General features: G+C 47.3%; 1 protein-coding gene across 10 annotated transcripts in view; it reads left to right on the forward strand.

Moving 5' to 3' along the window:
• DEPDC5 (DEP domain containing 5, GATOR1 subcomplex subunit) overlaps positions 1-13,426 on the forward strand; it is a 117,213-nt gene that overhangs the window by 14,399 nt on the left and 89,388 nt on the right. For all 10 annotated transcript variants that reach the window (XM_078154440.1, XM_078154439.1, XM_020996443.2 and 7 more), the window contains 2 exons: positions 8,763-8,848; positions 13,020-13,103. In XM_078154440.1, coding sequence (XP_078010566.1) covers positions 8,763-8,848; positions 13,020-13,103 — 170 coding nt within the window. The remainder of the gene's footprint in view (positions 1-8,762; positions 8,849-13,019; positions 13,104-13,426) is intronic.

Raw genomic sequence — 13,426 nt, forward strand, 5'->3', positions numbered from 1 at the left:
GAGATTGTGGATTCTTTCAATTTCTATTTTGCCCTCTGGTTCTAAAATATCAGGCAGTTTTCCTTGATAATTTCTTGAAAGATGATGTCTAGGCTCTTTTTTTGATCATGGCTTTCAGATAGTCCAATAATTTTTAAATTCTCTCTCCTGGATCTATTTTCCAGGTCAGTTGTTTTTCCAATGAGATATTTCACATTGTTTTCTAATTTTTCATTCTTTTGGATTTGTTTTACAGTGTCTTGATTTCTCATAAAGTCAGTAGCTTCCAATTACTCTATTCTAATTTTTAAGGAAGTATTTTCTTCAGTAATCTTTTGGACTTCCTTTTCCATTTGGCCAATTTTGCTTTTTAGGGCATTCTTCTCCTCATTGGCTTTTTGGACCTCTTTTGCCATTTGGGTTAGGCTATTTTTTAAGGTGTTAATTTCTTCAGTATTTTTTTGGGTCTCCTTTAGCAAGCTGTTGACTTGTTTTTCATGATTTTCTTGCATCATTCTCATTTCTCTTCCCAGTTTTTCCTCTACTTCTCTTACTTGCATCTTAAAATCCTTTTTGAGCTCTTCCAAGGCCTGGGACTGATTCATATTTTTCTTGGAGGCTTTGGATGTAGGAGCTTTGACTTTGTTGTCTTCTTCTGGTTGTATATTTTGATCTTCTTTGTTATCAAAAAAAGATTCTATGGTCTGACACTTCTTGCGAGGTTTGCTCATGATCCCAGCCAATTACTTGAGTTATAAACTCTGTTAAGGTAGAGGTCTGCTTCCAGTGCAGAGAATGTACTGTCCCAAGCTTCGGGGGTTTGTACAGCTGTTTTTAGAGATACCTCTAGGGACCTGTAAATTTTCAGTTCTTCCAAGGTGGTGTGATAAGGGGTGAGGTGTTTACTCCTTTTCTGGCCTGTGCTCTGGTCTGTAAGTGACCGCAAGCACTCTCTTCTGTCTTGGAACTGTGGGTAGGATTTCCTCTCTACAGCCACTACAAGCTCCATCATGCCAGTGCTCCTCCTTGCCTCAGGACTGCCACCCAGAACTGTGACCCAGATCCAAGCATGGGCAAAGCAAGAGATTCCTGCCTCAGCACTGGAAAAGAGATCCCTGCAATCCTTCTCTGATCAGCCACACACGATTACTCCTCAGTCTGTGGGCCAGGAGCTCAGGAGGCAGCCACCGCCCTGGGGCAGCACTTAGCGCTCTGCTCTGGGAAACTAGCTCTGAGACCTAGCTCCTCTCTCACCACAGAAACAGACTTTTCCCACTGACCTTCTAAGTTGTCTTTGGCATTCCTCAGTTGAGAAGTCTGGAAACTGCCACAGCTGCCCACGATTCAGTCCTCTGAGGCCTGCTCCAGGTTCGCTGTGGCCTGTGCGCCCACACCAAACTGCACTCCTCTACCCTCCTGGTGAGATATACCTTTCCGATCAACCATCCAGATTGTCTTGGGCTGGACATTTGCTTCACTCTGTCTTTTTGTGGGTTCTGCTGCTTTAGAATTTGTTTAGAGCCATTTTTTATAGGTATTTGGAGGACTTTGGGGGAGAGCTCTAGCAAGTCACTGCTTTCACTCCGCCATCTTGGCTCTGCCCCTCTTTCTTCATTTCTTAGAGCACAGTAGTATTAGTGGTCTCATCCTCTGGTGTCCCTGCAGCATCCAGCGCTGTTAACCACCCTCTCCTCTCTGGGTCTCGTGGTACTGCCCTGTCTTGGTTCTCCTAGCTGTCTGACCACTCACCCCTCAGTTGACTTTTCTGGGTCTTCATCTCTGTCCCGCCCACTAGCTTTGGGTATATCTGGACCCCCTTTCTCCCTCGGTGAGACGTCTCACCTGTTCACCTTGGTTCAGCTGTCATCTTTGTGAAGATAATGTCCAGATCCAGCCTTAGTCTCTCTCCTGAATTCTAGTCATGAGTTACTGACCTGATGTTACTGACCAGACGGCCTGTGGGTTTCTCGTACACGATGTGTCCAAATCAATTCCTTTTGTCCCCCACAAACCAACCCCTCTTCCAGCAATGAATGCATCAACAAGCATTTACTACACGTTTACGTTGTGGCAGCCACTGTGCTAAGTGCCAGAGATACAAAGACAAAAGTGAAATGTGCCCTGCCCTCGAGGAGCTTACATTCTAACGAAGGAGGCAACAGATATACATATAAGTATATACAAAATGGACAGCTAGGTGGTGCAGTGGGTAGAGTGCCCCACTTGGAGTCGGAAGACTTCTCTTCCTGAGTTCAAATCCTGCCTCAAGATACTAGGCATATGTGACTCTGGGCAAGTCACTTCACCCTGTTGGCCTCAATTTCCCCAACAATAAAATGAACTGGAGAAGGAATGGCAAACCACTTCAGGATCCTTGCCACAGAAATCCCAAATGAGGTCCAGAAGAGTCAGCCAGGACCGAAACATCAGCAGATACCCAAGATGAACGTAAAGTGGTTTGGGAGGAGAAAGAGTGGGTTTGGGTTGGGGGTGGAGAGGACAGACAGACACACCAAGAAAGTTAGCATTAAGTATAGAAGGGCAGCAGGGATCCCAGGAGGAGAGAGCCCATTCCAGGCCTGGAGTGTGGAGGGCACTGCCATCAGCCTGTGTAGTGCAGGGGGAGAGGTCTGACCTTGGAGCACAGAAGATGTGGGTTTGCATCTCACCCAGAACTGACTGGCTCAGGGACTCGGCCGAGGCACGCTCTTCTCTTGCTTAGCTTCCTCATTTTTCCCTGACTAGGGGATTGGACTCGGCGGCTCTGATACTCCTTCCAGCTCAGACACTGTCATCCTGTGGCCTTTGCCCTTCCCTGAGTTTGCAGTCTGAGCATCCTTGTCAACCCTCCCTCTCCCTACCCACACGGACAATCTCCAAATCTTGTCATTTCCTCCCCCGTGTCATCTGTGCCGTCCACCCTCTCCGCTGCACTCCCACAGCCGCTGCCTGCATTCAGGCTTGTGACCTCTTCCTGGACCTTTGTGTGGTCCTGGGCCTCTGGCACCGCTGCCAGAGTGCAGGTCTGAGCAGGTCATCCCCACTCAGTAAATTCCGTGGCTCCTTTTGTCTGTCAGCGCCAGCGTGAACTCCTCTGCTGGCCGTTTAGAACTCGTTATAACTTGGCCCGTTGCTGTCTTTCCAGTCTCATATGTTACTCCCTTACGCCGGCTCGGTGACTGAGTCGTGTTGACCTTGTCATTCCTCATGTAGAATGCTCCATCATTTAGGGAAGTGGCCCTGTAGAGGAAGGGCTGCTGCCACTGATGGCCACCTGTGGCGCAGGCGAGCCATCTTAGCTGAAACTTCTAAGCCCTGAGAGAGATGCACGGGGGCTGGGAGGCATGTGCCAGGGAGGTCACAACTGCTTTAGCCACTGCCTCCCCAAAGCTCCCCATGTTGATCACTCAGGACTCGAGTGCAGGAGCCCAGGAAATAGAAGGACCTCCCAGAGCACTGCCCCTGTGGACAAGAGGCTGGTGCCTCTCCATGACCAGCCTCAGTCACTGACCAGCCGCTGCCAGGAGCCGCCAGGGTAGCAGTGCTCCCCAGAGCGCCAGCCCTCCTTCCCCCGTGAAGATGGGACCTCGAAACTGCTTCTGTTGAGGCTGCAGCTTCACCCTCCTTAGCCGCTGTAGCTCCTGAAGACCCAGAAGAGACAGTTGTCAACCCCCATGTCCTTGGCCCTGGAAAATGCTCAGCATCAGAAACTCATAGAGTTTTATTTGTAGAAATGACAAGAAGAGGCATCACCATCTGCTTAGCTGTTGCTCCTAAGAAGTGGGGACCTTCCCATCCCACTTGGAGCCGACGCCGTCTAGCTGTGCTGTCTCCCCCATTAGAATGGGAGCTCCTTGAGGGCAGGGACCATCTGACTTACCTGTTTGTATCCTCAGTACTAGGCATACAGTAAGCACTTAATAAATGCTGATTCATTATTCATCTGTCTTGTATTCCTCTGCCTTTGCCCTGGCCAGCCCCCTTGCTCAGAATGTTCTCCCTCTTCTTTTTTGTCTTTTAGAACCCCTGGCTTCCTGTAAGATTCAGCCCAGGCTGGGTTTTTAGGGAGCGGCAGGCTTAAAATGTCAGCAGTGTGGTAGGGCAGTCACAGGGGCTGATTTGTTCCCAGGCTGCATTAAGAGAGGTGTGGCCTCAGGGAGTCAGGAGGTACCATCCTGCTGTGCTCTGCCCTCATCAGACCCCCTGTGGAGGACTGGGCTCTGTTCGGGGAACCACGCTGTTAAGGAGGAGGGCATCCGGAGCACAATAACCGGGGTGCCAAAGGGCTCTGGCGTCATGCAGTGTGAGCATCAGTGAAGCGACGTGACTCTGTCTCCTAGACTCTGCCCAGAGGGCCTTCCCGTGACCTCCTAGCTGCTCGTGCCTTCCCTGCGGTTACCTGCCATCTGTTCTGGATGCATCTTGGAGAGAACCTGTTTATTTCTGTAGATGTCTCCTGCAAAGAGATGGAAGCTCCTGGAGGGCAGGCAGGCCAGGCTTTTCCTTCGCTTCTTCATACGTAGCAGTGACTGGCACATCGCACTTGTTATTAGATTGATTAAGCAGGTTTGTCACGCAGAAGATTTGTTCTGTTGGGTCACAGAGGCTGTATCTAGGAGCAGTGGATAGATGTTGCAAGGTCCTTTATGGCAGGACAGGCTTTTCACAATGAGAGGTGTCCTAAAGCACAATGGATGCTTTGAGAGGTTCTGGGTCCTCTTCTTCGGAGGTCCTTCAGCCAAGGCCAGATGGCTACTTGAAAGACAGGCTTTTGGAGAATTCTTTTTCAGGTCGGGCTCTGATTAGATGGACAGTGAAGTCTTTTCCAAATCTAAATATTGTGAGTCTAAAGGATTGTTTGGAGATAGAAGAGGCCTGGGGTGGAGGGAGGGAAGGGAATCCATTAGGAGGCTGTTACAGGAGTGCAGGTGAGAGATGATGTGGGCCTTAACAGAGGGTAGAGGCTGTGGGAGTGGAGATGGACGTGAGGGATGTTGTGGAGATAGGCTTAACGGAGCTGGGCAACTGAATAAATATGATAGTCAAAGGAAAGGAAGAGTCAGGCGTGGCTCCAAGGTTGTGATCTTAGGTGAATGGACAGATAGTATCAGCAACAGAAATGAGGAATTTCAGAGAAAGGATGAGCTTGGGAGGAAATAAGAGCTTTGTTTTGAATATGTTGACTTTGAGATTCAAGTGGGAACTTTAGCTGGAGATGTCCATTTTTTCATTTGACTATTGATAGCTTTGATTTCTTCTGAAAACTGCCCTTTCATATCCTTTGATCATTTATCAACTGGGTAATGGCTCTTATTTTTATAATTTGGCTCAGTTCCCTAAATGTTTGAGAAATAAAAAAAAATAAAAATTTAAAATTTGAGAAATGAGGCCTTTATCAGAGAAACCTCCTGCCAGGTTTTCTCCCATTTTACAGATTTCCTTCTAATTTTGGCTGCATTCATTTTGTTTGTACAAAACCTTTTTCATTTCACGTAGCAAAAATGATCCGTTTTACTTCTGTAATCCTGTCCGGCTCTTGTTTGGTTTTAAACTCTTCTCTTAACCATAGATCCGCCAGGTACGTTTTTCCATGCTCCCCTGATTTTCTTATGACATCACCCTTTATATCTAAATTAGGCATCTATTTTGACCCTAGCTTGGCATGTGCTGTAAGATGTTGGTCTGTACCTATTTTCTGCCATACGGCTTTGTAGTTTTCCTGGCAGTTTTTGTCAGATAATGAGTTCTTGTCCCAAAAGCTCGGGTCTTTGGATTTATCAAATGCTACATTATTGTGGTCATGTACTACTGTGTATTGTAAACCTTACCTATTCCACTGATCCACCACTCTGTTTCTTAGCCAGCACCAGATTGTTTTGACAATCTCCACTTTGCAATACAGTTTGAGATCTGGAGCTGCTAGGCCACCTTCCTTCACTTTTTTTTTCATTGATTTCAAGGGTCTCTTTCTAATGAGGGAGACAACATGTAAAAAACTACAAATGTGATTTAAAAGTACTTCATACATATATTATATCTTAGAGAGGAAGGCAGTCACAGTGGGGTGCAGGGAAGGCCTCCTGCAGAGAGTGGGATTTAAAATGAGTCTTGAAGGAAACGAGAGAGAGAAACTGAGAGGCTGAGATGAGGAGGGTGGGCACTCCGAGCATGGGGGACAGCCAGGGCAAAGGCTTGGCGATGGGAAATGGAGTGTCACGAATGAAAGCGTGGCTAGATCACAGCCTTCCTAGAGGTGATTACGTGTCACAGGGCTGGAAAGTTAGAAAGGAGCCAGGTTGTAGATTAATGGCTGAGAAAGCATCATTGTTGTTGTTTGTCCTTCGTTCTTGAAGGGGGCCCTGACACCAGGAAGGTGATGCTGTGACATGCAAGGGACTTGGATTTCGGTGAGGCAGGGCTGTGTGCAAAGTCACCAGCCTCACTGTCTCCTCCAGAGCCATCTGGGGCCAGTGGCTGGCTGTAGATCAGGACTGCTGGAGATGGTCCCGATGCTGTGAGATGCCAAAAAAATGACACAGTTCATGTCCTGAAGGAGGTGATGGCCTGATGGGGAAGTAAGGAAGGACACATTTATTATGTGCCTGCTGTGGCCAGACACTGCTAAGCACTGCATAAATGTGTTCTCATTTGTTCCTCGCAGCAACCTGGGGAGGGAAGTGCCATGATTATGCCTATTTTACAGATGAGGAAACTGAGGCAGGCTGAGATGAAGTGACTTGCCCAGGTATCCCTAATTCCAGACTCTGTGCGTGGTGGCACCCCTTAGTAGCCTCACACATGAGATGGAGGGGTGAGCAGGGAGGGCTGTGTGTGGTATTTAAAGGTCTTCCAGGCCACCTCCCCATCTGTGTGTTCCACCTTCCTGTTGTCTCTCCCTCCCCACCACTCATTAGGTCCTTTCCCCTCCTTCTTCTGAAATTACTTTATATCTTGTATTTGCTTATCTGTGTGCAGAGCACAGAGTCAGGAAGACCTGAGTTCAAATCCAACCTTTGATTTCTACTCGTTGTGTGACCTTGGACAAGTCACTTAGCGCCTGCCTGCTTCAGTTTCCTCATCTGTAAAATGGGGATAATGACAGCTTCTGTCTCCCAGGGGTGTTTTGGGGGTCAAATGGAATCCTATCTGTAAAGTATGCTACATAAATGTTAACAGTTAATTAATACATCTGTCGTTGCTCTTTTATAAAATGTAAGCAGAGTCCAGATGGTGGAGAAAAGGCAGGGACTCACCTGAGCTCTTCTCAGAACCCCTCCAAACATCTTTAAATAATTCCATAAAACAAATCCTGAAACAGCAGAACCCACAAGAGGACAGGGTGAAATAATTTTGTAGCCAAGGACAACTTAGAGGGTTGTAGGAAAGGTCTGTCACATTTGCTGAGAGTAGAATGTAGCACCAGCGCGGACTCCACCAGTGCTGACTGGCCCCCGCAAACTAGGAGCAGATCTTGGGAGCCACGAATCTGCAGCAGCAGAGGCTGCTTCCAGAGCTGTCAACCCACAGACGGTAAGGGGATCGAATGACTGGTCAGAAGGAGATTGTGGGGGTCTTTTTGCTAGCACTGAGATAGGACTCTGTTCCCGGTCGCAGTCCTGGGTGGCAGTCCCAGGGTGAGGAGGAGCACCAGCACACCTGAGCTTATGGCCACAGTGGAGGGCAGAAAAGAGTGCTTGTGGTCACTCACAGACCAGAGCCCAGGCCAGGAAAGGAGTAAAGACCTCTTCTTTGATCATACTACCTTGGAAGAACTGAAAACTTACAGGTCCCTAGAAGTATCTCTGAAAACAGCTGCACAAAACCGCTGAAGCTTGGGACAATGTGCCCTCCACCCTGGAAGCAGAGCCCCATTTTAGAGTTAAAAGTTAAGAAATAGGCTGGGAAAATGAGCAAACAACAGAAAAAATTCTGACCATAGAAAGTGACTGTGGTGACAAGGAAGATCAAAACATACACTCAGAAGAAGGCAACAGAGTCAAAGCTCCCACATCCAAAGACTCCAAGAAAAATATGAATTGGTCCCAGGCCATGGAAGAGCTCAAAAATGGTTCTGAAAATCAAGTAGAAGAGGGAGAGGGAAAACTGGGAAGAGAAATGAGAGGGATGCAAGAAAATTGTAAAATGTGTGCTTCTCAAAGGTGGGGAGGGTTTTGTTGTTTGTCTTTGTAACCCCAGCACAGTTCCTAGCACACAATAGGTGCACAATAATTGCTCAGCGAGGGGGTTGTCTTCCCAGATCTGCTCAGTACCCAGGATCCTGTCATACTTTTGCCACCCTCCTGGTCATATTTATCTCCTGCCTCAGCTCTGCTGGTTCTGTGTTGTTCATACAAGTTTTTTTGTGTTTCTCTGACTTCCTCCTATTTATAATTTCTCCCCTAGAATATTCTCTCACACTCAGACAGACCCCTTATTTCCATTCTGGGAAGATTTTTCATTTGTTTATGTGTTTTTAGGTTTCAACATTCACTTTTTTAGGATTTTGAGTTCTAAAGTTTTCCCTTCCCTCTCCTCCCCCCTCCCCGAGATGGCACGCAGTCTCATACATTCATATTAAACATATTTTCTGGGAAGATTTTTAAACCACACACAAAAATTGTTCTCCTACTTTCCCCAGTTGTTCCTTATATACAGAAACTTGGGTCTGTTGGGAAATTTGTTTTTGGTATTTATAAATCTACCCACAAGAGCAGTTAAGCGTTTGACAGCTGAACAGATTAATCCTGGTGATCGAGGTTTCTGACATGGCTTCCTTCTTCCAGAAACGATCAGTGTGGACCAGACGGTGACTCAGGTGTTCCGGCTAAGACCTTACCAGGATGTTTACGTGAACGTCGTCGACCCCAAGGTACGTCTTGGTTTGAATTTGCGCTGTTTGTGAGAGTGTTGAGCCCCCTTTCGCCTCCCACACCTCCAGCATTAAGATCACAGCACTGAGGAAGGCGATTGTGAGGCAGAGAGAGAGAGAGAGAGAGAGAGTGTGTGTGTGTGTGTGTGTGTGTGTGTGTGTGTGTGTGTCATAATAACTTGCACAGACAGGGGTCTGAGCCGGAGAGAGCGCTTTCCCCATGACAGCTTGGTGAAGTGGGTACTACAAGTGTCTTTAGCCGCATGATTTCAGAGGAGGCAGCTGAGGCCTTAGAATGATGTTCTGTTTCCCTGGGTGGAGAAGGTGTCCGAGCCAGGACAGATCGGTCTTCTAGACCCCAAGGCTGGTGCTTCCTTCATGGTTCAGCATCTCTGCCGCTACACATGTATTATTTCCAAGTGCTTCCTACACGTATTATCATTCTTTTCTGAACATTTTAATGCTATGCCCCCTTAAATTTTAAATGCAGAAGTAGAGCCTGTAGTCTAGTACCATGTAACTGTCAGGCTGGAGCAGAGCCTAGGTGCTGACCCCTGCATGACAGTGATGCCAGGGGGCTGGATCCCAGCATTTCAGAGAAGAGGCCATTAGCCCTTTGGTATCTCAGCCAGTCAGGCTGTGACCGGTCGGCCTTTTGTGAAGACACACAGGGAGGGGGCGCGCACAGCCTGGAGGTGCCTGTTTCACCTTTGGATAGCTTTATGAGGATGTTGTTCTCATGTCAAGCCAAAACCTGCCTCTGCAGATTCCTCTCATGGGTAAGCTCTGCCCTCTGGGCCCAAACGATCCCTGGCAGGGCATTGATTTCTCTTTCCCACCAAGACCGTTCAGACGCTGGAAGGCGACTTTGTTCTCTTCCCCACTTTTCATTTATTTTATTTTATTTTTAAAAATTAATTTATTTATTTTTAGTTTTCAACGTTCACTTCCATAAGATTTTGAGTTTTAACTTTTCTCCCCCTCCCTCTCCTCCTCCCTTCCCAAGACAGTGTGTAATCTGATATAGGCTCTACTTATATGTTCATATTAAGCATATTTTCACATTAGTCATGATGTAAAGAAGAATAAGAATTAATTGGAGGAATTATGAGAAAGAAGAAACAAAGCAAAACAACAAAAGGAGAGCAAATAGTATGTTTCAATCTGTATTCAGACTCCATGGTTCTTTCTCTGGATGTGGACAGCATTTTCCATCATGAGTCTTTTGGAGATGTCTAAGATCCTTGCATTGCTGTGAAGAGCCAAGTCTGTCAGTGTTAGTCATCACACAACATGGCTGTTACTATGTACGATGTTCTCCTGGTTCTGCTCATTTCACTCTGTATTGGTTCATGAAGTCTGCCTGCTCACCATTTCTTATGGAACAATAGTATTCCGTTACTTTCATACAACACAGTTTGTTGAGCCATTCCCCAACAGGTGGGCATCCTTTCTACTTCCAATTCTTTGCCACCACAGAAAGACCTGCTTTTATATTTACACTTTTATTTATTTTATATATTTATTTATATTTTTTATGTGTACTATTTAGATATTTAATTATAGTATTTGTATATATTTGTGTTTAATATTTTTATACATGTAGATTCTTTTCTCTCTCTTTTTTGCTTTTTGGTGAGGCAATCAGGGTTAAGTGATTTGCCCAGGGTCACACAGCTAGTAAGTGTCAAGTGTCTGAGGTCAGATTTGAACTCAGGTCCTTCTGACTCCAAGGCTGGAGCTCTATCCACTGTGCCACCTAGCTGCCCCTCTTTTCCCTTTTTAATGATCTCTTTGAGATACAGCCCTAGAAGTGGTAATGTTGGGTCAAAGGGTATGCACATTTTTATAGCCCTTTGGGTGTAGTTCCAAATTGCTCTCCAGAGTGGTTGGATCAGTTCACAACTCCACCAACAATGCATTGGCGTTCCAATTTCCCCACATCTTCTCCAACATTTATCATGTGCCTGTTTTATCATGTTGGCCAACCTGACAGGTGTGAGGTGGTACCTCAGAGTTGTTTTGACGTGCAGTTCTGTAATCAGTAGTGATTTAGAGCATTTTTTCATGTGACCATAGATGGCTTTAATTTCTTTCTCTGAAAACTGCCTGTTCATGTCCTTTGTCCATTTGTCAGTGGGGGAACTTCCTCACTTTTTATATGCCAGTGTAAGACTGGAAATTGGTTCTTGTTTCATCTGATTCAGTTTGGCCTAAAGTTCTGATTTGTTGGGTCTTGACTCTCCTGCAGTGTGTTGGCTGCATCTCACACCTTTGTGTCGTCTGTACGTTTGATAAGGATGCCCTTTACCTCTGTGGAACCGTTAGCTAGCCAGGGTCAAGGACAGCTCCCTGGATCGCTTGCTTAGCGCTGTGCTGGGCACCTGCTGAGTGCTCACTGTGCTGGAGGCCTCCTCCTGCCCAGTTACTGTGTTGTGTTCATAATATCCTTTGGGCCTAGCTGTTCAGCCAGGGCAAACTCCAGCCCAGTGCACGTCCTACTCTTTAGCCCGTAGGGCTCCCCGTTGTCCAGGCCACCTGCGGGGGGGCCTTGTCCAAAGCTTTGCCCACTCCTGGCTCTCTGTGCCTTTGTATTACGTAGACAGTCCTCACCTACAGCTGGCTGGTCACAGGTACCCTGGCTCCTGTGATGGCCTCTTATGCCTCTAGAGGGTGGCCACTCCACTTAAGGAAGAGCTTCGGTTTGGGCTGCAGTTTGATGTCAGGACCTGTGGCCGGGGCAGCCTTCTCCTCTACCCTCTGCTCTTTCTGAGATTGCTGGGGGTGACTCAGCTGCTGGGGGTGTCGCACAGTATCACACATGGGGAGCTGCGAGCCTTAGTACTGTTTCCCAACCTATCTTGGATTCCGGCTGCTCGCTGGAAGTTTTTTCTTCTGATTTGTTTGGTAAATTCTTATTTTTTGTTCCAAACTTAAGAAGTGTCAACAAACCCAAACATTTCCATATGCAAAGAAGTGACAAGCACAGCTGGATCCCATTAGTACAAAGAGTGAGCCACCACCCCCCCCCAAAGTGGCTGCATGTATTTGAATTCTCACTGTTTGAAGTTACAATTATGTGAAGTAATCATGTAAAATTGCTGCCGACCCAACGGGAAGGTTCAGTGCGAATTCTAGTGATGCTGTGACTGCGCTGGGGGAGTCGTCTTTCAGCCGCGCTGGGACCCTGCTGTCTGTAAGAAGCCAAGCTTCTGTTACTGTATGATCTGGTGTTCTAAAAAGGTGTTTATTGAATTTAACAAGGTGGTAGTTAAAACAACTCTATCTGCTTGTGGCCCTCCTGCTCCTCTGTTGTGTTTTCTCCAATGTCCTGTTTGTCATTTTTCTTCTGTTCTCTTCATCCTCAAGATTGTTCTCTTTGGCAGAGAAGGCCAGATGCCACATGCACGTTGTGTCGTTCGGCCTTCCCTCTCTGGGCCAGCGTCAGCAGAGCCTCAGCCTCCCCCCATGCTGCGCTGCCCTGCCCTGTCCCTCTTCTCTGTGTGTGCCCCTGGCAGCTGCCAGCCCTTCGTGGCTGCCCTGAGCGATCCCTGCCAGCCCCCATCCCGTCTGAGGATGAGCACTGCCAGCGCATGGTCTTACCAGAGCGCAGCCTCTGCTCTTGGCCGTTGCCGCCGTCCTCTGCCCAGCTCCTCTTCACCCTCACTCTCTCTGCGTCTGCCTTTCCTTCTGTAATGTGGGTCTTGGCTCTGCTACACATGCACCTTTGGGCTCATCCCTTCCTTTTCTATCCTGCCGTCCCTCTAAAGTTGGCCTTTCCCCTGATGCAGCATAGAGGCAAAGGGCGTCGAGGAGAGCGGCTTCTTGGGAGGATTCCAGGCCGGTTTACTCTCCCTCCCCTTAATTCCCCTGGGCTTGGGTGTTCCTCTTCTTTCAGCAATCCCCAAAGCACCTGGTCTGAGCCACATTTGTCCCTGTTCCTTCTGCAGGGTCCCAAACCCTGCTGGAGAGGGGAAGGCCCTAGAGGGCAGGCACTCTTCTATCTTCTTAGTGGTCGACCATAAAGCACGGGGCCCTGAATGTAGAATATGCTTCATAAAAGTCTGAATGAAGGAATGAGTGAATGGAGAAGTCTTTGCATTGGTGAAACGGTGTTTTGTGAGCTTTTGTGGGATGGGAGCCAGGCTGAAGTATCTCTGTCTCTTTTCAGGAGGTGACCCTGGACCTGGTGGAACTCACTTTTAAGGACCAGTACATTGGGCGTGGGGACATGTGGAGGCTGAAAAAAAGCTTGGTAAGATATGGTGGCAGAGGGTCTGCTCAGCATGCTTGGTCTTGTAAAGCTTTGTTGGTGCTTTAACATGGGAATTTCCCACCATCTCCCTCTCCCCTTAATTATCAAAAGTTCCTGACCGTGTATGCAACATTCAGGACCTGTAGCCCTCTGCCTCTCTGCCATGAAGAGAGAAGCCTCTTTTGTCATTTCTTCTCCTGGTCCAAGGTTGATCGCTGCAGTTAATCTGAGTTCAGGTGGTTTTTCTGGTCTTGTTTTCGTTTACAATATTGTAGTTGTATATCTTGCTTTCTAGGTTTTATATCAGTTTAACATTTCCCATA

Source organism: Phascolarctos cinereus, unplaced genomic scaffold, assembly GCF_003287225.1.
Source record: "Phascolarctos cinereus isolate Bilbo 61053 unplaced genomic scaffold, phaCin_HiC Scaffold_4;HRSCAF=312, whole genome shotgun sequence".
Classification (NCBI taxonomy): domain Eukaryota; kingdom Metazoa; phylum Chordata; class Mammalia; order Diprotodontia; family Phascolarctidae; genus Phascolarctos; species Phascolarctos cinereus.